Source organism: Rhinopithecus roxellana, chromosome 1 (genome assembly GCF_007565055.1).
Source record: "Rhinopithecus roxellana isolate Shanxi Qingling chromosome 1, ASM756505v1, whole genome shotgun sequence".
Lineage (NCBI taxonomy): Eukaryota > Metazoa > Chordata > Mammalia > Primates > Cercopithecidae > Rhinopithecus > Rhinopithecus roxellana.
The window spans coordinates 79992634-80013499 of record NC_044549.1 but is presented as its reverse complement, the minus strand read 5'-3'; the positions used below and the strand labels follow the sequence as shown (position 1 = coordinate 80013499).

General features: G+C 47.3%; 1 protein-coding gene across 1 annotated transcript in view; it reads right to left on the bottom strand.

Annotated features, from left to right (window-relative positions):
• The window catches only part of FLNB (filamin B), a 167002-nt gene that overhangs the window by 38459 nt on the left and 107677 nt on the right, over window positions 1-20866 (bottom strand). Inside the window, 10 exon segments of the mRNA XM_010360474.2 lie at window positions 207-330; window positions 2238-2405; window positions 5971-6131; window positions 6937-7099; window positions 8159-8332; window positions 8974-9571; window positions 11195-11457; window positions 13719-13836; window positions 20317-20486; window positions 20722-20812. Of these exon segments, the coding sequence (XP_010358776.1) occupies window positions 207-330; window positions 2238-2405; window positions 5971-6131; window positions 6937-7099; window positions 8159-8332; window positions 8974-9571; window positions 11195-11457; window positions 13719-13836; window positions 20317-20486; window positions 20722-20812 (2030 nt within the window).

Below are 20866 nucleotides of genomic sequence, written 5' to 3'. Positions count from 1 at the left end.
GATGGATGGATGGATGGACTGATGGAATGGATGGGTGGATGGAGGGAATGATGGAGGAATGGATGGGTGGATGGACTGATGGGAGGAATGGATGGGTGGATGGATGGACTGATGGAGGAACGGATGGGTGGATGGAATGATGGAGGAATGCATGGGTGGACAGATAGACTGATGGAGGAATGGACGGGTGGATGGATGGAGCTTACCTGCGAGGAATCTCTTCATCAGCATATTTAACTGAGACCATATAAGGTCCCTCCTGAGATGGGGTGTAGGTTACTGTGTGTGTGCCATCGCCATTGTCCACCACGTTCACTGGCTCCACCAGGCCTGAGGACAGAGATGAGAGGTTTAAGGAGGAGCCTGACTTCACCTTTACCTCACCCTTGGCTAAGTTCGAAATAGGATCACATCCATCCCTAAGAGCTATTGGTTTCCACTGATGAGTAACCTAAAGGCAAGCAACCATAATCACAGGCCTGAAAAAATCATAGGAACCCCAATTCATGGTTGCAGAAATGACCCCAAGAGACACCTTTAGCTTTCTGTTGGCTAAAATACACTCAGTCTGCCCCAGAGTATAATTAAGGAGACTGCCTGTGCTTGCTGCTGGAGGGTGTATGTGGATGATGCATGTTGAAGACACGCTATAACCTTTCAAGCTGGTTAGGCATGCTTAGGATGTGGCAATTTTACTCTACAGCTGAGACACTGCCAAATAGTCCAGAACTGTGAAGAGCAAAAATTAACCAATGGGCTGGCTAGTCAAGACTTGTGGCCACCTTTGAGTAAAGAACACTGTGGTACCAGCATGCTGGGGCATAGGTGCAGGGCAGGTGATGGTGCCAATCTTATGGGGCAAGGGGACCCTCAAGAGAAGCCTGTGGAGATGTTGAAGATTACGCTAAAACATCATCAAGGCATGCACTGGGTTGCAGAGTCCAGATCCCAGTTTCCGACGTGAGAGTCAAGGATGGGCCAACTCCAGGGTAGGTTAATCAAAGCATGGCATGCTCATTAAGCAAAGCAGATGAGGCAGGGTGTAAGCCAATTTTAGAAGTGAGGCCAGCAAGAAGCATTTGGGTTACATAATTCAGCAGCCATGGGAAAACGCAAACCTGTCTCATTAAAGTCACCCTTCGGGTCACCTTTAAAGAACTCTGAAAGGGCTTTCAAGGGGCTGCGCCATGACTGGGAATCTGTGCCATCAGCTAAAATCAAAAGACTGTTACTTGAGAGTCCTTCATAATGGAGGCAGATATCCAAGTGAAGCTTCTCTTTCTTTCTTTTTTTCTCCCTCTTTCATTCACACATACAAAGGGACACATACGTGCACACAAACACATGCAGGTCCTGAAGCTCTGTAACTTCACAGAATCTGATCCCAGCCCCATGACCTCATTTGCCCCAAACCACTTCTGCCCTGAGCTTCAAAGGACATAACCTCCTGCTGAACTCCATGAAGGAGAAGGTTCCTCTTCAAAGAGGGAAATCCCCATTTGCCACTTCTGTGAATCCAAGAATATATCACTGGGGAGGAAAATCCAGATTATGTAAGAAATTAGGTGCACTGTCCTCTATGCGGGAGAAAGGCAATTTTAAGTGCTGAAGGAGGAAACATGGTCACTTACCAAAAAAGGCAAGTTCCGATGCCCTTCAGGGCTTTGTCCCCATATGGCCCGCTAGCCTTACCAAACCCAAGTTCCAGGCTGCCAACAGGGCAGGCCAAATTGCCAACAAAGCCCATTCCCCAAGACACCCTCTCTCTCTGGGGAATTGAGACAATGACAAAGCCACGTATCACGTGCATCATGTCCCTGGCATTCCCAGAGGTTTTGGTATGTACCACATGGACACCAAGGTATCTCAGTGAGTTATCACCTCCAAACCCCATCATCTGCCGCATCCAGACCAACCCGCCCCCTCACAAATGCTGAAACACATAATGAAACAGTCGCCACCATACTACATATGAGAGCCCAAATACTGCTGCTTCATCTAAGAAACTGATAGCCGTATTATTAAATGGGGGGACAGATCACTGGGGAAATAACAAGCCTGCTTACTTGTAAGCAGGAATTTCTACTGTTCAAATAGAACATGAAACAATAAAGTAATTTTTTTAAATTTAATTTTAAGCTCATGAGCAAACTCAAAAGCAAAGCATCTGCTCTGGGTCACAGCTGCCCCTGCCTGGGGCAGATGAATGTCTGCAGGAAAGCAGGGTGCATACTTACCTCGTGGGCCCAGGACCCTCACTTCCAGCGGAGCCAGGCCAGCCTTGCTGCTGTCCACTGTGAAGGACTGCAGGACACGGGCTCGGACGCCTGAGCCCAGCCCAGGGCCGGCAATCTTGACCTTGCTGGGGTCCACAACATCCTTCACAGGAACCCTGAAGGGGCTGCCTGGAAGAGAGGTCATGGGATTCTGAGCACAAGCTGGGAACTGGAGACTACCTTGTGCACACCCAGAATGGCACTGCTGCTCCCCTGGGACCTCAGTTATGCAGGCCTCGGTCAGCTCCTCCTGCCTCACTGTGTGCACTGCTTATGTGCCCACTCATTGTTGTCAACCATTCTCACAGAGCACCTACTACGTGCAGATGTTGTGCCAGATGCTGGATCCTGAGTGGTTAACAACCGCCCCCCACCCCAGGAACGCACAATGCAGGAGAAGGATGAAGCAAGCAAGTCGCTCTAACATCCTACATAACGTATTGGGGGTGTGGAAGGTGGAGCACTCAGTAGGCAATCAACCTGGTCTGCGTAAGACCAGAGAAAGCTTTCCAGTAACATCTCAGTTGAGGCACAAGAGGGAGCAGATGGAGAGATGCTTCAGAGAGGCCTCAACACATGCGGGAGCCCAGAGGCAAGGGAGGAGACAGGCTGCTGGAGAAACTGAAGGAGGAAGCTGAGTGGTGGAAGAACAGAATGGAGAGAGATGGGCAGGCCCTGCAGCCCACATCCAGCCCTGTCTCCCACAAATGGCTCCCATGTGTCCCCCAGACTCCTCTCCCTCCAATGCAGCTGGCACCTTCTGACCACACTCGGCCTTCTCAGTCACCCAGCTACCTGGTGAAGCCTCACTGTCTTCCTGAGTGTAAGCTGAGTTCCTGCTGCATGGCTGACTCCACGGGGGACCCTGAGGGCCTCTGACTCCTTGTGGGTGTCTGTTTTAAAGATGAAGCACAGAGGAGTCGAGGAAAGGAGACAGCGATTTGCTAGAGAAGTGCTAAACAGAGAAACAAGGGCTGGGCCACGGATGCTCATGGACTCCTCTGTGGAGGGGGGACCTCCCCATCCAGGGTACCTGCAGCATGCCTCAGGCTACCACGCCAATCGTCAAGGGGCCACATGCACCTCTTGCCTTGCACGGGAGTCCTGGTGCTCCCCATGGTATCTGGCAAAGTGAATGACTGCCATGAAAGCTGAGGGCTCTCTGCTTTGCATCTCAGAGAGTTTATACTTTGTAGAAGTAGAGATGGTAGATAGCCAAGACACACAAAGAACTGAGTCTCCGGCTTTCTAACAACAGATGGGTTTCAACGGCATCCAGGTCTTTAGCTACGTGAAATAAATGGCTGGCCCTGGCAAACAAGCACAGGCCTCCACACTGGGGTGAGAGGAACAAAAGGGGGCTTTACTTTAGAGAGTGACAGTTGAGGATTTCAATGTCAACAGCTGACGGCAAGGGACTACCTCTGAGACCAATCTTTAAGTCAGAGCCTCCACTAGAAGTTGTCTGAACTCAGCATGAGAGTAGCCAAGAATCAGCAAACCCGGGTAAGATAAACTGTCCAAGATGGCAGACCCCAAGCATTATCCGCCACTCCCTTGTTCCATGCCCAGACACACGTCACCATTCCCTTATGCCAGCCCTTCTTCCTCATGCACTCTGAACCCCAGTCAATCCAGTGGTCTAGGCAGCCGCCACCAACCGACCACAGCTGGCCTACCAGAGGAAATCAACATGCCATTATGGGTAAGACAGGACACGTTGTTAAAAATAACTCCACTTCGGGTTTTGAACCAGGCCAGGAAAAACTGGGCTAATATTTAAGCACCCAGAAATTAGAAGCTGGCAGGTCGCCGACTGTTTCATGGCAGTACCCCCATGGGTTGCCTTAGCTAAGAAGCCTGATGCTAAGAAAACCAACCAACACTTCACTAAATGTTTCCACCTGGGAAAGTTCTGGGGTTCTGGAAAAGCTGGCATTTGGCTGTCTCTGGGAGGCAACAGAGAGCCTGAAACATAAAAAGGCACCATCCACACCTGATGGGAAAACCACAAATGAATGTTTTTCTGTTGTTATGCTCAAAGATGGCCATTTGCTTTAAGCTCACAGGTGGGCCACAGGGGACAAACTCTGACCCCTTTCTGTAAGGGGGATTCAGAAGCCGGTGGCATTCCCCAGCCTTTCCCCATAGTCAAAAAGTTTCATTGCCACAAAAACCAGGAGATGTTCATCTCCACTGTTGCCTGCCAGGTCGGAGCCACCACATCACCCCTCCTGGGAGCAGCCTTCTACTCATTCCCTGTGCCCAACTCTCTCCTAATGCAAGTGTTACAAAACTCCAAAAGGAGCCCGTAGCTCTGAATTCTGTCACCGAGCCCCATTCTCGCTCTTCATAGCAGTCGTGATCACAAGTTTTAGTTGTATAAGCCCTAGACAGTAAGCTCTCTGAGGGCAGGAACTTTGTCTTGCCCACAGCTGAAATCTCCTAGACTAGTGATTATGGGAATTTTTTAAATCTATATTGAATGAGCCACAAGCACAAGTTTGAGGAGAAACATGTTGTTTTAAATGACTTGAGGCTTAAATGAGTATCTAAGTAGAATCAATCTGAGTTGAATGTCAATACTTTCTGATCAGTGTGAGAGAAAGACAGTGAGTGTGAGTGTGTGTGCACATTTCCATGTGGTAATGGGGAAGCAGGGATGGAATCAGGAAAGTGTGTGGTCAGTGGACACTCCAGCTGCCTGAGAGTCAACTCAGAACCCAGCAGTGGGCCTCTCAGCCTGCCCTTCCCCTCTCAGTGTGACCCAGAGAGAGAAGAACAAGCCTCTGCTGAGGCTTTTCCTGCTCCTGGGGTCCTGGGGTGGGGCTCTGCCCTCTTCACACCACACCTGAGACGAGGAGTAAGTGGCCCAGAACAGCCCCAGTCCTTGGTCTTGTGTCCACACCACATACTCACCTGCCCTTTTAGAAATGGGGGTGGGGGAGGTGGTCTCAGAATTCACCACTATAGAATCCATCCATGTAACCACAAACAACTTGTACCCCAAAAGCTATTGAAATAAATAAATAAAATGTGTGGGGGTGACAATCATTTGAGTAGAGAACTAGAACCTATGGAGAGTCCTCCCCCCAAAACAAATGGGGGAGGGTCCTTCACTACTTAAGTCATATATTTGTTTATTGTTTAAATCTTTACAGCAGTGGTTCAGCCTGAAGTGATTTTGTCCCTTAAGACATCTGACAAGATATAGAGACATTTTTGGTTGCTACAAATAAGAATGGGGAAGAAGTCTGCTATGGGCATCTAGCAGGTACAGGCCAGGGATACTGACAAAAGTCTACATTGCACAGGACAGCCCAGACCACAAAGAATCATCTGGCCAAAAGGTGAGAAACCCTGTTTCACAGTGAGTGCCAAAGTTGAGAAACCCTGTTTCACAGTGAATGTACATGACATCACTAAATACAAAAGAAATTATAAAGAAGAATTTGAATCTGCATATCTTGATCAGCTACTAGTATAGTCAGTGAAAAAAAGAAACCAAGACACATGAATAAGGTATATAAGAGCCAAGCACAAAATAAGGTAGAGATTTTCTTTTTTTTTTTTTTCCTTTTCCTGCTATTACAAATATCGGATTGTTTTCCCCACTCAGAAAGATAAGCAAAATCAAACCCATTTTCCTGCAAAATGAATTCTTCTTTGGGGTCCTCTCTGAGGAATAGCTTACCAGGGATGTGGGCGCCTCCATATGTGATATTAACATCATAATCCCCCGGAGCGAAAGGAATGTACTCAGCACTGCAGCTGCCATCCTTGTTGTCTCTGCAATTTATCTTTGACTCTGATGGTCCCTCAACAGTGATGCCAAGCCCACCAATTCCTGCCCCTCTGGAAAGGATGGAAAAGAAAGTGAAATGTGCACCATTTATGCTGATCTGTTTATTGCCAAAATTCATGCAAATTCTCTTTATAAACTATTCCATGTAGCCACCCCAATTCAATTACTACGATACACTCTCACAAAGGGAATTTCACATTAGTATAATATAAATAAAGACACTCTGACCCCTCCTTTTCAATGCTTATGTTTCATTGATTTTTCTTTTTCTTGAGGCAGAGTCTCACTCCATTGCCCAGGCTGGTGTGCAGTGGCGCGGTCTTGACTCACTGCAACCTATGTCTCTCTGGTTCAAGCAATTCGCATGCGCAGCCTCCCAAGTAGTAGCTGGGATTACAGGCGTGTACTAGCAAGCCCAGGGTAGTCTCAAACTCCTGGCCTCAAGCAATCGTCCCATCTGGGCCTCCTGAAGTGCTGGGATTACAGGTGTGAGCCACCATGCCCAGCCTATTTTTCTTATCTAATTGCACTGGCTAGGACTGCAAGTACAACACAGGCATATGCCTTGCAACCAACTTTAATAAAAATACTTACAAAGTTGGCTACAAATTTTTACATTATGAAGTTACAGAGCTTGGTTCAGTCCCAGTTTGCTAAATAGTTTCATGACCATTATCTAGTGCTTTGGTATGTTTTTTAGGTATGCTTGGTCCTTCTATGTAACATCTCTACAGAAGGAAATATACACTATAAAAATAAAAATGCATCTTATCAAAAGTTAGGAAACTATGACACATATGTAGAATCTAGCCATAAAAGTGAGATTCAAGACACCAAATGTAGGGCCTTGCCCACCTGGTAACCACAGTGAAGACATTGGGCTTGTTGGTGAAGGCCTCTTTCAATCCAGGTCCTTGGGCTTGCACCCTAGATGGTTGGCAGCCTTCAGTGACAGCCACCTTGAAGGGACTGTTTGGGATAGGCACATCATCATATGTCACCTCCACTACATGGAGACCTGTTCAAAACAACAAACAGAAACACATATTTGCATATAAATCCCCTATTTGTGAAAAAATGATTCTCTACTTCAGAGTTTTATCCAGCATTCAAGTCTGCATGCTATACTATGTTATTTGGAAAAGGGGGTTAAAAACACAGTAATGTGGCTGGGGGCAGTGGCTCACACCTATAATCCCAGCACTTTGGGAGGCCGAAGTGGGTAGATCGCTTGAGTCCAGGAGTTCAAGGCCAGCCTGAGCAACATGGCAAGACCCCATCTGTACAAAAAATACAAAAATTAGCTGAGTGTGGTGGTGCACACCTGCAGTTCTGAGGCAGGAGGATCATTTGAGCCCAAAAGGTGGAGGCTGCAGTGAGCTGTGATTGCACCACTGCACTCCAGCCTGGGCAATAGAGTGAGATCCTGTTTCAAAAAAAAACAAAAGAAAACAAACCCACAGTAATGTAGGTATGATCTGACTTTTAAATAATACAAACCGTCTATCTGCAGTCACATAAGCCACTCCACTCCAACTTCAAGTCAGTTATCCTAAACAGACTACCCTCATTTGGGAAAACACCAACCAGCCATTAACCAAAAGAAAAAGCAAAACCCACGAAACAGAAGAAATACACATCTACAAGAAGATTAAAAACATCTATGCCACAATATTGCAGGCTTCCGATCTCCAGGTAGTGGAGATATGTATGGCACTTTTATTTTTTTCTTTATGCTTTTCCATTTATTGAAATTTTTTATAATTCCTAATATTCAAGAAGAAAGAAATTCATACGCAAAGAAAAACGGCACAAATGAGCAATATCATGGCATTACCCCATAACCTGATGAGGTAAGACTGAGGCTAAACCCAGCCCACCTATTACACAAGGCAAGCAAGCCAGGCACTGAGTGGGTAGGTGACTGCTGCGGAGGCTGACTTCCACTCTGTCACTCTGCATGTGGCCCTGCTAAGACAGGCCTAGCACATGGGGCAGGTGTCAGTACCAGCCACCAGGAGGAACTGACCAAGGACAACTCTGAACAAGGGTCCAGTCCAAGGACAGGGCGACTCACCTTTCTCAAAGGGTGTGTATTCCACCTGGTAGGTCCCATCAGCATTGTCTGTGACAAAGCACTCGGTGGAGGCCCCTGAGGGGTTGGCAATGTGGGCCTTGATGTGGTCACCCCCAACCTGGGTCAGTGGCCGAGAGTCAACCGTAAAGTCGGTGGTGGCTTCCCGGAACACATCTGCAGAGCAAGCACACAGCTAACACTGCCACCAGTACCCCAGACCCAAGAGTAAACCCCAGAACCAAGGTTCCTGGCACTTCAGGACACATGAAGTCTAACTTCAGTAACAGTGGAAAACTGGTTTTTCTACCTCTGAAATCAAGAATATTAACCCACTCCCTCCCAAAAGAAGTCCCTTCCAGAGTAGCCATGGCTAAGTGACAACGTGACTGTTCACACTGAGGGCTCTAGGACAGGTTAAAGGTTGAAGACAAACCTGCCGTGTGGCATGCAGGTGTTAGCCAACACCACCTTTTAAACTTTTTTCCAATTAAATGCCAACATGTTGCATGTTGAGTTTCCAGAGAAAAATCAAGATTTCTGGCTTTGCCAGAAAAACTAGAGATTCTGCTGACAATGCTAAGTCCTGTTCCCCATAGAGCAACAGAAATCAGGGGTCAGCTAACACGGTCCCCAGAAATGCAATGTGCTCAACCTTCACCAGGGCCCCCCAACCACTCCCTGAGGCAGAGGGAACAGGTGAACACCGCCTTATAGGTCACCTGGCTCCTGCAGGTGGCTGAGTTTGCAGCTCCAAGTTTCAGGTAACCCTTAAGTCTCAGTTTGCCTTTTTTTTTTTTTTTTTTAATAAAACCCACCTTTCCCTTCTATCCCTGGTCCAAAGACTTTGATCCTGCTGGTGTCCACGGCAGGCTCCACCTTGACCCGGGCAGGGAAGTGTGGCACGAGTTCACCACCATACTTCATGGTCAATGTGTACATGCCGGCCGTCAGGGGCACGTAGGTCACCGCGTAGGTGCCGTCTTTGTTGTTCTGAACACTGACTTCAGCTTTTGCTCCCGAGTCCGAGACAGCTTCCAGGCCCAGGGCCCCTGGTCCCGCTTCTGAACAGTCGACGCTAAGGAGCCCAGCTTCACCCACCTTCCCATGCTCCAGACCTGGCCCCGATGCCACAACTTTAGAGGGGTCAAAGGGCATTTCAATTTCGGCTTTGAAGGGAGACCCAGGTATGTGGACTTCCTCAAAGAGGATGTTGACGAAATACTCCCCGGGTTTTGTAGGAAGGTAAGAGACTGAGCAGGTCCCGTCACCATTGTCGGAGCACTCAATTTTGGCCTCGCACGGACCTTCCACTGTTAAGCCCAGACCTCCGGTACCAGCTCCTTTGGTATCGATGGTGAACTCAGCAGGCTTGCCCACAAGACCACCTTCGAGGCCGGGACCATGCGCCTTCACCTATTTGAGCAAAGAATAAAGTCAAACTGCACTGGGATCGCTGCTCAGCCAGCACTGCTTTCAACACCCACACATGTAATCAGCATGGAAGTGCATCTTAGACAGGCAGCCCTTCTCTTGGGGCTTCATGTGTCACACACTGCACACATGAGTTAGAGCCACAACAGTCAATGCAGCAAATGCCTCAGAACTCGATCACCAGCAAAAAGGCACGAGAGAGGTGTGACCCCCTGGAGCAGTCCCTCCAAGACTCTCCTCTCTCCTACCACACCGGACCCTTCTAAATCAGAGGCCTGGACTTGGAGACCTAATGTCCATTCCAACAAACATACGTGGGATCCCAGCTTGAGGGCTCACGGAAGGGCTCTTGTGGAGCTGGCTGTGGCTGGCTTGGGCTGTCGCACTTTGCTCAACAAATTCTGTGTAATAAAAAAACTAAATTGTTTCTAAAAAAGAGTGAGGAATGAGGCTTTCCCCTCTAATTCAACAAACAAGACACCTTCATAGGATTCATACCATTGAGACCACTGGAAATCTTCCAAAACCCGCTGAGTCAGGGTTACTATGAACAAATGACAATGAACTTATTTTTTTTTTTTTTTTTTTTTTTTTTTTTTTTTTTTTTTTTTTTTTTTTTTGGAGGGGACGGACTCTCACTCTGTCGCTCAGGTTGGAGTGCGGTGGCACGATCTCAGCCCACTGCAACCTCTGCCTCCCAGGTTCAAGCGATTATCCCACCTCAGCCTCCCGAGTAGCTGGGATTACAGGTGTGCGCCACCATGCCCAGCTAATCTTTGTATTTTTAGTAGAGATGGGGTTTCACCATGTTGGCCAGGTTGGTCTCAAACTCCTGACCTCAAGTGATCCATCCACCTTGGCCTCCCAAAGTACAGTGATTACAGGTGTGAGCCACCGTGCCCAGCCATGAATAATGTATTTTTTGTTGTTGTTGTTTTTTGAGACGGAGTCTCGCTCTGTCGCCCAGGCTGGAATGCAGTGGGGCGATCTCGGCTCACTGCAAGCTCTGCCTCCCAGGTTCATGCCATTCTCCTGCCTCAGCCTCCCAAGTAGCTGGGACTACAGGTGCCCACCACCACGTCTGGCTAATTTTTTGTATTTTTAGTGGAGACACGATTTCACTGTGTTAGCCAGGATGGTCTCCATCTCCTGACCTCGTGATCCACCTGCCTCGGCCTCCCAAAGTGCTGGGATTACAGGCATGAGCCACCGCACCTGGCCAGAATAACGTATGTTTATATTACACGATTCTAGCTTCTATAGGGTGAGCTCCGTCTGTGAGGTGGGTGCTGGGCAGAGGCCTCCACATTTGCTAACTCACCTACCTCTTACAGGCTGGCTTTGTAGTGAGGACTGTGATTATGCTAACAAGCGAAGAAAGAAGACTCTGGGACAGGGAGCCCCTCACCAAAGTCTTATAGTCAGAGAGCAAGAGGAGGAGCAGGGTTGTTACCCACCTACACAGCAGACCTTTCAGAGTGAATTGTGCTGACTTTCATCACAAAACGATTTTCAGAAGGTCTTTGCCAGGAAGAACCAGAGAAGGACTATGGTGTCATGTTTGACAACAACGAGGCAAGTTCTGGGACAAAAGCAAAGGCTGACCTTGGTGGGATCTGGTGGCAGCGAGGCCTCCACTGTGTAGGGGCTCCCGGGCACAGGGTGTCCATCGTAGGTCACGTCTACAGCATATAGCCCCTCCTCCCGAGGGATGAACTTGGCCGTGCTGCTCTCCCGGCCTGTCACAGGTGTCACTAGGCATGGCACAACCTTCCGAGAGGGGCTGAGGATTGTCACATCCAGCTTCCCTTGGCCTCCTGCCCCCCTGGTATCAACGGTGAACTCCTGATCCTTCCCAACTTCCACCCCTGGAAAAGAAACACAAGCCGAGGTGAAGAGCTGACCGTTTTCAGCAGCAGGAACAATCCAGAGCACAGAAGCAATGGTTCTTTGGACACGGGGACTTATCTCAGCCTCTACCATAAGCAACAGCTGCTGCAGAGGACAAGCAGCAAAGCTGAGTAAGTATCATCAGCATCTCAGCCTCAGTAACAACCAGTGAAGGCACAATCATCCATTAGTGATGACAGCAATAATGGCTATCATTTACTGAATGCATTTTATATGTCAAGCACAAAGAGGGTATTGTCTTAATTTTCACCACAATCCTATGGGGTATTTATTATTAACCAATGGCTTTCAAAGATGGGGAAACTGATGCTCAGAGAGGTTAAGTAACTTGTCCAGGGTGACATATGCAGCAGCCTCCCAACTGGGACTTAAAGTGAAATTTACCTGACCCCACAATCTTTGCTGACCAGAAAGTTGTAATCTGACACTGTCTTCTCTTATTTACTTACTTTTGGTGTTAGCTTTATATCCAAACACCCTCATAAGTCAATGTTTTATTTACTAATTCTTGGCAGCCAACTCCATCTTACAGGCATCCTTCCCTCTCGAGAGAGCAGAAGTCACAGAGCTGCCAAATGCGAGGTGATTGAACCAAGTCCTGAGAACTAACTGTACCGTGATGGTTTCCAAAAGGTCTCTGCAAAGCAGGGCTGCAGGAAGCCCAAGTGTTAGATTAGACAAAAGCAGGGAAAGGACTTTACCCAAAACAAAAGCACTGAGAACACAGGGCTCCCGCCACAACTCAGAGAACCTTGACTCTGAAGCAACACAGGGCCTGGCAAGATGGACACTGTCGAACCATAAGCAAGGAGGTCTCCGGTCGCCACTTCCCACCGGAAAAGTGGCTTTCCTAATTGGCACCATGCTTTTCCTGTTCTGGAGTCAAAGCTCTCATGTCTTGGGGAAAGGAGTGACAAGGGGAGACATGACGGGGTTGGGCAGCAAACGTTCACACACTCAGAGCTGGCTGCCCCAGCTACAAAAGCCAAGAGTGAGCTCTCACTTCGGATCTCCGCAACTGGGAGCTGGCCTTGGTTGCAACTTGTGCGCTTGGGTCACAAGTGAAGGAAGATGCTCACTGATGGCACTGCCAGTGGTACCCTGGAGAAACCCTCACAGGTGAATACAGGAGGCCCTGTCCTGGGGGTATGCACTCAGCCCTGCCTCAGTAAGCCTGAAACCAGGTGAATGTGAGCCCAGAGGGGCATCCAGTCTGGGGCCACTCAGTGGTAAATACCAACAGAAAAAATGTACGAGTGAATGATTCCCGAGATGCACTGTTGGAGGCAGGCTGAAGACATAGGTTTATACAGCAGGGCAACTTTAACGCAAAATAAATATAGCCAAATGTTTTCCACAGGCACATCTATATGTATAGATGCAGACAGAAGATCTGGAAGAACAGAAACTGAATTGACAACTGTGGTTAATCCTAGGGAGCAGGAGAGGTGAGGGTTAAAGTGGAATTACCCCTTAACTGTAATGTTTTTTAGATGAAAAATGGATTTATTTTTATTTGTACAAAAAAAATCATTTTATGAGCATGTGTTGAACATCTGAAGCTGAGTGATAAGTACATCAGTGTTCACGTTATATTATTCTCTTTTCTTTTCTATGTTTGAAATTTTCCTACTAAAAAATAATTAGAAAATTGAAAATAAGCGAAATGGGCTTATACTAGAGTAAAATCCCTAACAAGCTAAAGGAATATTGGGATGGGGCAGAGGCGTGATGGTAGTGACTTCTGAGTGCCAGGGATCTGGCATTTATGCTTGACTCGCAACCTTAATGTGGATTCAGTTGCCAAGGATAGCTGGCACAGTTAGAAATTCATCAGAAAGCGATGTGGCCCAAATTCTCTTTTTAATGAACACTTCCTACTGCAATGCCAGCAGTATACTGAGGGCTGACTACGTGCCAGCCTCTGAACTATTAGCTCATATAATTTTCACGATATTCCCACGGGTGTTCTCAACCTCTCCCCGCCGACCACCCCCACTGTACAAATGAGAAAGCTGAGTCTTGGTGAGGCTAAGGGGCAGACACAGTCACACTTATTTCACAGCACGGCCCTAATTCAAACCAAAGTCTGTGCAACTGCAAAATCTCTTCAAGTAGAATTTACTTCTCTGTGAATTCCATCTTTTGAAGAAAATCTAACCAGCAGCCACGCTGTGTGGTCATCAATAACCCATATGCCCTCCATTCAGGCACTTACTGTTTTCCAGCCCATTGAGTTTTATCTTGCTCAGATCCAGCGGTGCAGCAACACCCACAGTGAAAGGGCTTTTAGGGATGGGATCGCCACCGTAAGTCACCAGAACCTGCATGTTGCCCTGGAACAAAAGAGAAAACCCAGTTTACCTTTCGGTACCAACATGCTAACTTGATATTTAAACTCCCCTCAAGACCCCTCATTCTTCCCACAGACAGGGGAGACTTGATTCCAATCAATGTAGAAAGTGTCTTAGATCTATTTCTTTCAGCTTTTGACCATAAGGCAAGAATAATGGAAAAATCAGATCAAATAAGAGCAGCTAATAATAACAGGAGCAATTTTTATAATTTGATAATGAACATTTTCTACACACCAAGCACCATGCTATGTGCTTTTATGCATTTCCTCAATTCAAGATCAAAACAGTCCTAAGGGGCAGTTCCTACTGTCATCTCATTTTTTCAGGAGAGGAAACCACGGCTCAGACTGGTAAATAACGTACCCCAAGTCACACACCTTGGTAAGGGTGCAAGCTGGGCCTCATACCCATGGCCCCCAAACCTGTGTCCTAGCTGCTGTGCCACACCACCTCCCCACCATCATACCCAGTGCCAGCCACAGGTACAGCAGCTGGGCCTGGAGCCACTAACCACACAGAACCATTTCTGTCCTGGGAATCCATTTGAGGCCCCCAGGCTGCAACAGGGATTTGCAAGAGTTCACCTAGACCTGTGCTAAGACCACCGCACAGTATCTGAATGTCCATTATGTGAAACAAAATAAAATTGCAAGTGTGAAGGCAGACGGTGCTTGCAGGATTGGCAGGCTCCCTCACGGGTGGCCGGGTGGCATGGGATGGCCATGTGTGTGCCATTTGTCTCCTCTGGCCGGTTCCAGGATGGCACACAGCCAGCTTCTTCTCTCCATGGCTGGCCAAGTTCCCTCCCTCCAAATCGAGGCTCCAAGAAATCTCATGGCTGTCTCAGTAGATCAAGATCCCCTTCACCTCAATCAACCAGGCATAATGTAACAGGGAAGTGGGAGGGAGACATGAGTTCCCCCCAAGAATCCAGCAGCCTTGCTGGAATGCAGACACTGCTGAAGCTGTTGCTGATCGAGTGTTAAAAGGGTGTATAGCATTTGGCCTATGTATATTTTGTCACATTCCTTTTGTAACAAGGAAGGGGGTAAAGGCCAAGAAAACAACAACAACAACAACAAAACAAAAACTGGTTGCATCAATGAAGGGAGGATTAATTTTCCAGGATTTTTAAGTATTGCACACAAAACCAACTGGCCCCCTGCCTCATGCGTACAACATTTCCTGGTAAAATGTGCACAGTTCAAATTCAACAGAGCTGGGAGCCAGCCAAGAGGCAGGAAAGGTCTCCTTCTTGTACTGTTTAAATCAGGACTGACTCACTACTTCAGCCAACGCGGCATTCCCAATGTGCCAACTCTTCCCGAACTTCCGTTTCCCCACAGCCCCTAACAATTCAGGGGCTCACTAGGCAGACCTCAGGCTAACCAGAGGTCTTGGGGATACCTTCTCCCTCACCTGCATAAAGTTTTCTGGCCACTTCTCTGAAGTGCTAAAAAAGACAGTGAAAAATCCTCTTCCAGTTAAGCCCACCCATCCCATAAAAGAAAGTATACTCTCATTAGCAGTCAAAAACAAAACAAAAACTCAGATAGAAAATGAACTCTACCTTAAATAACCTAAGAAGAGGGAGGGAAAAAATCTTGGAGATTTACACCTACAATGCCTACAGCATTTTAAGGCATCCCCTGAGGCCCCAACTAAGGAATGGACTGTGTTTATTCCCCAACAGGGCCATGAAGTGAGGGATGTATGAGTAGTGATGGCCAGTGCGTTTTGCCACAACTTTGAAGGCTGCAAGACAGTTTCACTCTCCTCTACATGCTTCTGAAACCTGAATCTTATTCTTCAAAATATACATACACAAGACACTGATCAGACAGCTCAGAAGAGGATGGGACTGAGAGAGCCACCCTCAGCGCCATCTCTTTTAGGGCCCTCTGGGAGCAGCCAGGACCACCATGGTAAGAACACTTCAAGGTAGAGACTGCTACCCTGTGAGGGTCTGTGAGCTTACAGGGATTCCTAAAGGTGCCAGAGTAGTACATGGAGTTGTCCCCAAACCTAGTGGCTCCCAGCACAGCATGTAATGGAGACATCGCCACTAGCTTCTCAAACTGCTCTGCTTGGGGGAACCTGGGGTGAGAAATTTAAGCTGCTTGAGGCCACCCACAACCAAGAGAAGACCAAAGTCCTCAGGGAAATAACTTCCCTCCTATAAAATTGAGTCTTTGACCTGTGGGAGGGTCCTCAAGCCCCAACCCAACAAGTCCATTCCTCTAAGGCAAAACGAGCTCTACTCTTGCATCCTCAAGGGACTCACAGGATCCTACAGCCATCCACGTCGCTCATCCACCCCAGGCAGGGCTGCAGGTGTCAGGGAGCAAAACCAGCAACCAGGCACCTGGGTTACTCAGGCAGGACCTCAGCTCCCCACGTGGCACAGCCTGTGTTCTGAGGGGGAAGCACCCACCCCAGGCCAGGACACACCCATGCGAAGCAGCCACCTTTCTGGGGATTTCCAGCCTGTTATACCCTAAACACACCATGAGAAGGTGTGTCTGTGGGTGTCAGCCCTCAAAGGAGGCTCCCTCCCCCGTGTCAGGGGGTGGCTTTCTGGGCTGCCCCAGGTCTCTTAACCACATCCAAGGGCATACTTCCTTAGCCCAGTCTTGAGCTTATAGCTGCTCTTCAGAAAACAGAGTTCAAAGGAGAATGAGGAGGTGTGGGCATCACTCCTCTACCAGATTACAATGTTCTTAGGCCATCTCTGCTTGTGAATCCAGGCATCATATCATTTATTCACTCATTCACAGCCATTAATCCATACAGAGCACTTATAGGGCCAGGCTCTGTGCTGGGGATGGGGGTGGGAGTGGGAAGGAAACTCAATCCAAGGAGAGATTTAATGTTTTCTTTGCCACAGAAAAATAGGCAGAATCGCAAGTTGCCCAAATAATGAAACAATAAACCCAGTTCTAAACAACAAACAACAAGAAGGACCCCAGTGCCACCCTGCAAGTCATTCACACTGAAGGCAACAACCGCCACCAAGGCCCACCAGGCTCCCTGAATGTATCCTGGGACCATCCGGACGCACAGCCCTAAGTGAGTACTCAGCATGGCAGCAGTTCTCAAACCTGCTGCTATCAGAGAACTGGATGAATGTGACCTTGGGGTGACTCTGAAGTAAGAAGCCTCCCCTCCAGCATCACTTCAAAGGGGACAAAACCGGACCTAGGCTCCTAACCACTTCTGCCTCAACCAGCAGCAGAGGACGTCTGGGGTACTGGGTTCTGCAGTCCTTTCCAAGGATGCAGATCAAACCCTGACCCTGTCCTGACATCTGCAACTTACTTTCTAATGGCTCAGCCAAAACACTAAAAGGCATATAGACGTAGAATAAAGCAAAAGTCACAAAATGTTTTTAGAAGATGCTATGACCTTGTGATCCTAGTCACTGTACACAGACAGCTATGGCTTTCTGGTGCATTCTCCTAAATTATGTGGAGCATTTGGCAACAAAGAAGATTCAGGCTGGTGCGCCCAATAGTAAGGCTCCCACCAACCCTCAGAACCATCAGCAGGAAAATAATTACCTACTTACTATTGAGTGGCCTGATGAGAAAGGGATGCTCTATCTATAAAAGTATTAGTTTTATCATTACTAATAATGAATGTTTTGTTTTGGATTTTTTATTTTAAAGCACAGGAAGAAGCAAGTCTGGAGATAAGAAGCCACATTTATAACCTGCACACGAGAACTATTAACAGAGTGAAAAGGCAACCCAAGGAGTGAGAGAATATATTTGCAAATCATTTATCTGATAAAGAACTAATGTCCAGAATACATGGAGAATTCCTAAAACTCAACATAAAATTAAGAAGGTTGATATAAAAATGGGCAAGTAGATAATTCTCCAAAGAAAATATGCAAATGACCAACAAGCATGTGAAAAGATTATCAACATCACTAATCATTAGGAAACTGCAAATCAAAACCACAATAAGACACCATCTTACTCTCAATAGGATAGTCACTATCAACAACAACAACAAAAAAAAAAAAACAGAAAAAAAACAAACATTAACAAGGATGTGGAGAAATCCTTGCATGCTGTTGGCAGGACTGTAGCAGTGCAGCCACTGTGGAATACAGCATAGTGGTTTCTCAAAAAAGCAAAAAGAGATTTCCATAGGATCCAGCATTCCATGTCTGGGTATATACTCAAAAGAATTAAATGCAGAGACTCAAAGAGATATATGTACACCCAGCATTATTCACAACAGACAAAAAAGATGGAAGCAACCCAAATGTTCTTCAACAAATGAAGAGGGCCGGGCGTGGTGGCTCATGCCTATAATCCCAGCACTTTCAGAGGCTGAGGCGGGTGGATCACCTGAGATCAGGAATTCAAGACCAGCCTGGCCAACATGTTGAAACCCCATGGTGAAACCTTGGCCAACATGGTGAAACATCCATACTAAAAATACAAAAATTAGCTGGGCATGGTGGCACGTGCCTGTAGTCCTAGCTACTCGGTAGGCTGAGGCAGGACAATCACCTGAACCAAGGAGACAGAGGTTGCAGTGAGCCAAGATAGTGCCACTCCAGCTTGGAGAACAGAGCAAGACTCCATCTCAAGAAAAAACAAACAAACAAAAAAACCGATGAAGAGAGAAGCAAAATGTATACACATACAATGGAATGCAGCCTCAAAAAGGAATGAAGTTCTGATACATGCTACCACATGGATGACAATGGAGGACATTACGCAAAGAAAAACAAATCAGTCACAAAAAGACAAATACTGAGGTCAGGGGCAGTGGCTCATGCCTGTAATGCCCGCAGGTTTGGAGGCTGAGGTGAAAGGATTGCCTCAGGCCAGGAGTTCGAGACCAGCCTGGCCAACATGGCAAAACTCCGTCTCTACCAAAAATACAAAAATTAGCCAGGTGTGGTGGTGGGTGCCTGTAATCCCAGCTACTCGGGAGGCTGAGGCAGGAGAATGACTTGAACCCAGGAGGCAGAGGTTGCAGTGAGCTGAGATCATGCCACTGCACTCCAGTCTGGGCAACAGAGTGAGACTTTGTCTAAAATAAATAAATAAATAAATAAATAAATAAATAAATAAATAAATAAATAAAAATAAAAATTTGGAGAAGAAAGCACAAACAGCAGCAAGCCTGGATGAAAGGGGCCACATTTATAACACGATACACAGAATCCCTTTGCCCAGGGAATCCCTCCCACTGCAGGGATGTTCTGACAGTAAGGATTCCATCTCCAAGGGTGTGCAGCCGCCAAACTCAGGGGACAGCTATACCATGCCCCCCTCCTCACTATAATCCTCTTTCTTCCCCACTTGACTCTTGCCCACTCCTCGCTGAAAGGACCCAGGTGGAAGCAAGGCTTCTGAGCAGTGTTTCTGCCGAAAGCATTGCCCTTCTTCTCCTACAAATGGCATTTCAAACACAGCAGGACAGTTTCCCTTAAGAATAAAGGAATCTCAGAGGTTTGGAACAACCACTTAGAACATGAGGCTTAAGTATTAAAATCCAGACTTTTCTGCCAGGATGTCTGGTCTCCAGACCCCAGAGGTGTGAACATGAAGCAAAACAAAATTTTAAACAAATATAATGGATACAGGCTTTCAGTTTTACAAGATGTAAAGAGTTAAGGAGATGGATGGTGGTGATGGGTGCACGACATAATGAATGCACTTAACACTAATGAACTATACACTTAAAAATGGTTAAGATGGTAAATTTTATGTTATATGTATTTTACCACAATAAAAATTTTTTTTAATGTTTTTAAACAAATAAACATTAACTTGTACAGAGAGGTAGTTTTAAGGCCCTTATGGCCTGAAATAATCAGAGGAAGCCAGCCTAGACGGTAAGATCACATGTGAAATCCTGCATTTTGTAAAGGGGAATAATTTGCTGCCCTAAATAGTGTGTTGGGCCTTAGGGACAAAAGGCTGAACTGGCTCTTTGAGAAAAGACCTCATTCCAACACCTCGTAAAAGGGGTAAACTAAGCTAAAAGGGCCAGGAAGGAAACATAAAGGTGTAGCAGCTCTTTCTCTGTGGGTAATTAATGAAAAGACTAAAAGGCAGCTGGTGAGGCTGCGAGGGAGTGCACGTGTGTGTGTGTGCACATGTGTGCACCTGTGTGTGTAACAGAAAAATAGATATTAGGGCCTGAATATCAATAACTGAGCATTTCTCTGATAAAACCCAAACCGAAGGTGGAGATATGGTACCAGCTTCCTGCTTGCTCTTGGGGAATTCTGCAGTCCACCTGACAGAACCTATCGGGCTTCCTATAGGTGCTCCTAGAGGGGTTCAAAATGCCAGGAGCTGCTTCCCATCAGGGAGCACTTTGGCTGAGCACCTCTCACACCCCTTGGTGTCCACAGTGACCCAGCACAGATTGCATAGAAAGGGGCCTGGCTGGGGGCCAGGGGAGCAGAGGGGAGAAGGACCCTACCTGTTGGGTGGGTGTATATTTCACGGTATGGGAGTAGTCGTAGTTATCAATGACATCCAAATCCTTCACTGCATCGCCAGGAAGAGGGCTGTTGAACTGCACGTTGAGCGGGGCTTTCCCGGCCCCCTTGGTGTAGACAGTGAAGTGGGTTGGTTTCCCATTTTCCACACCTGGAAAGATATACTGTGTGAGGAGACAGACGAGCTGGAGTAGTTTCACTTTGAGAACCCGTCAGACAGGTTCAACAGGCCCTGGCCGGCCACTACTGCATCAGAGCTGCACAGAACACCTGCCAGCTTGGTGTTGGTGTTGATGGAGATTAGGTTCCTCAAGGCCATGGATGAAACACTCCCAGTGCCACCGGCCGGCAGAGGGGCCCAGGACAACCTTGATGTGCCATCTTACCTGCTTTGCTGAGCCCTGGGCCTTCTGCCTTCACTTTGCTGGCATCGTGGGAAGGGTCAACTTTGACTCTGAAAGGGCTGGCGGGGATTTCCTGTAGCAGAGACACGGTCTTAGTAGGAAAGCCCCTGAAGCAACAGCCAGAGCT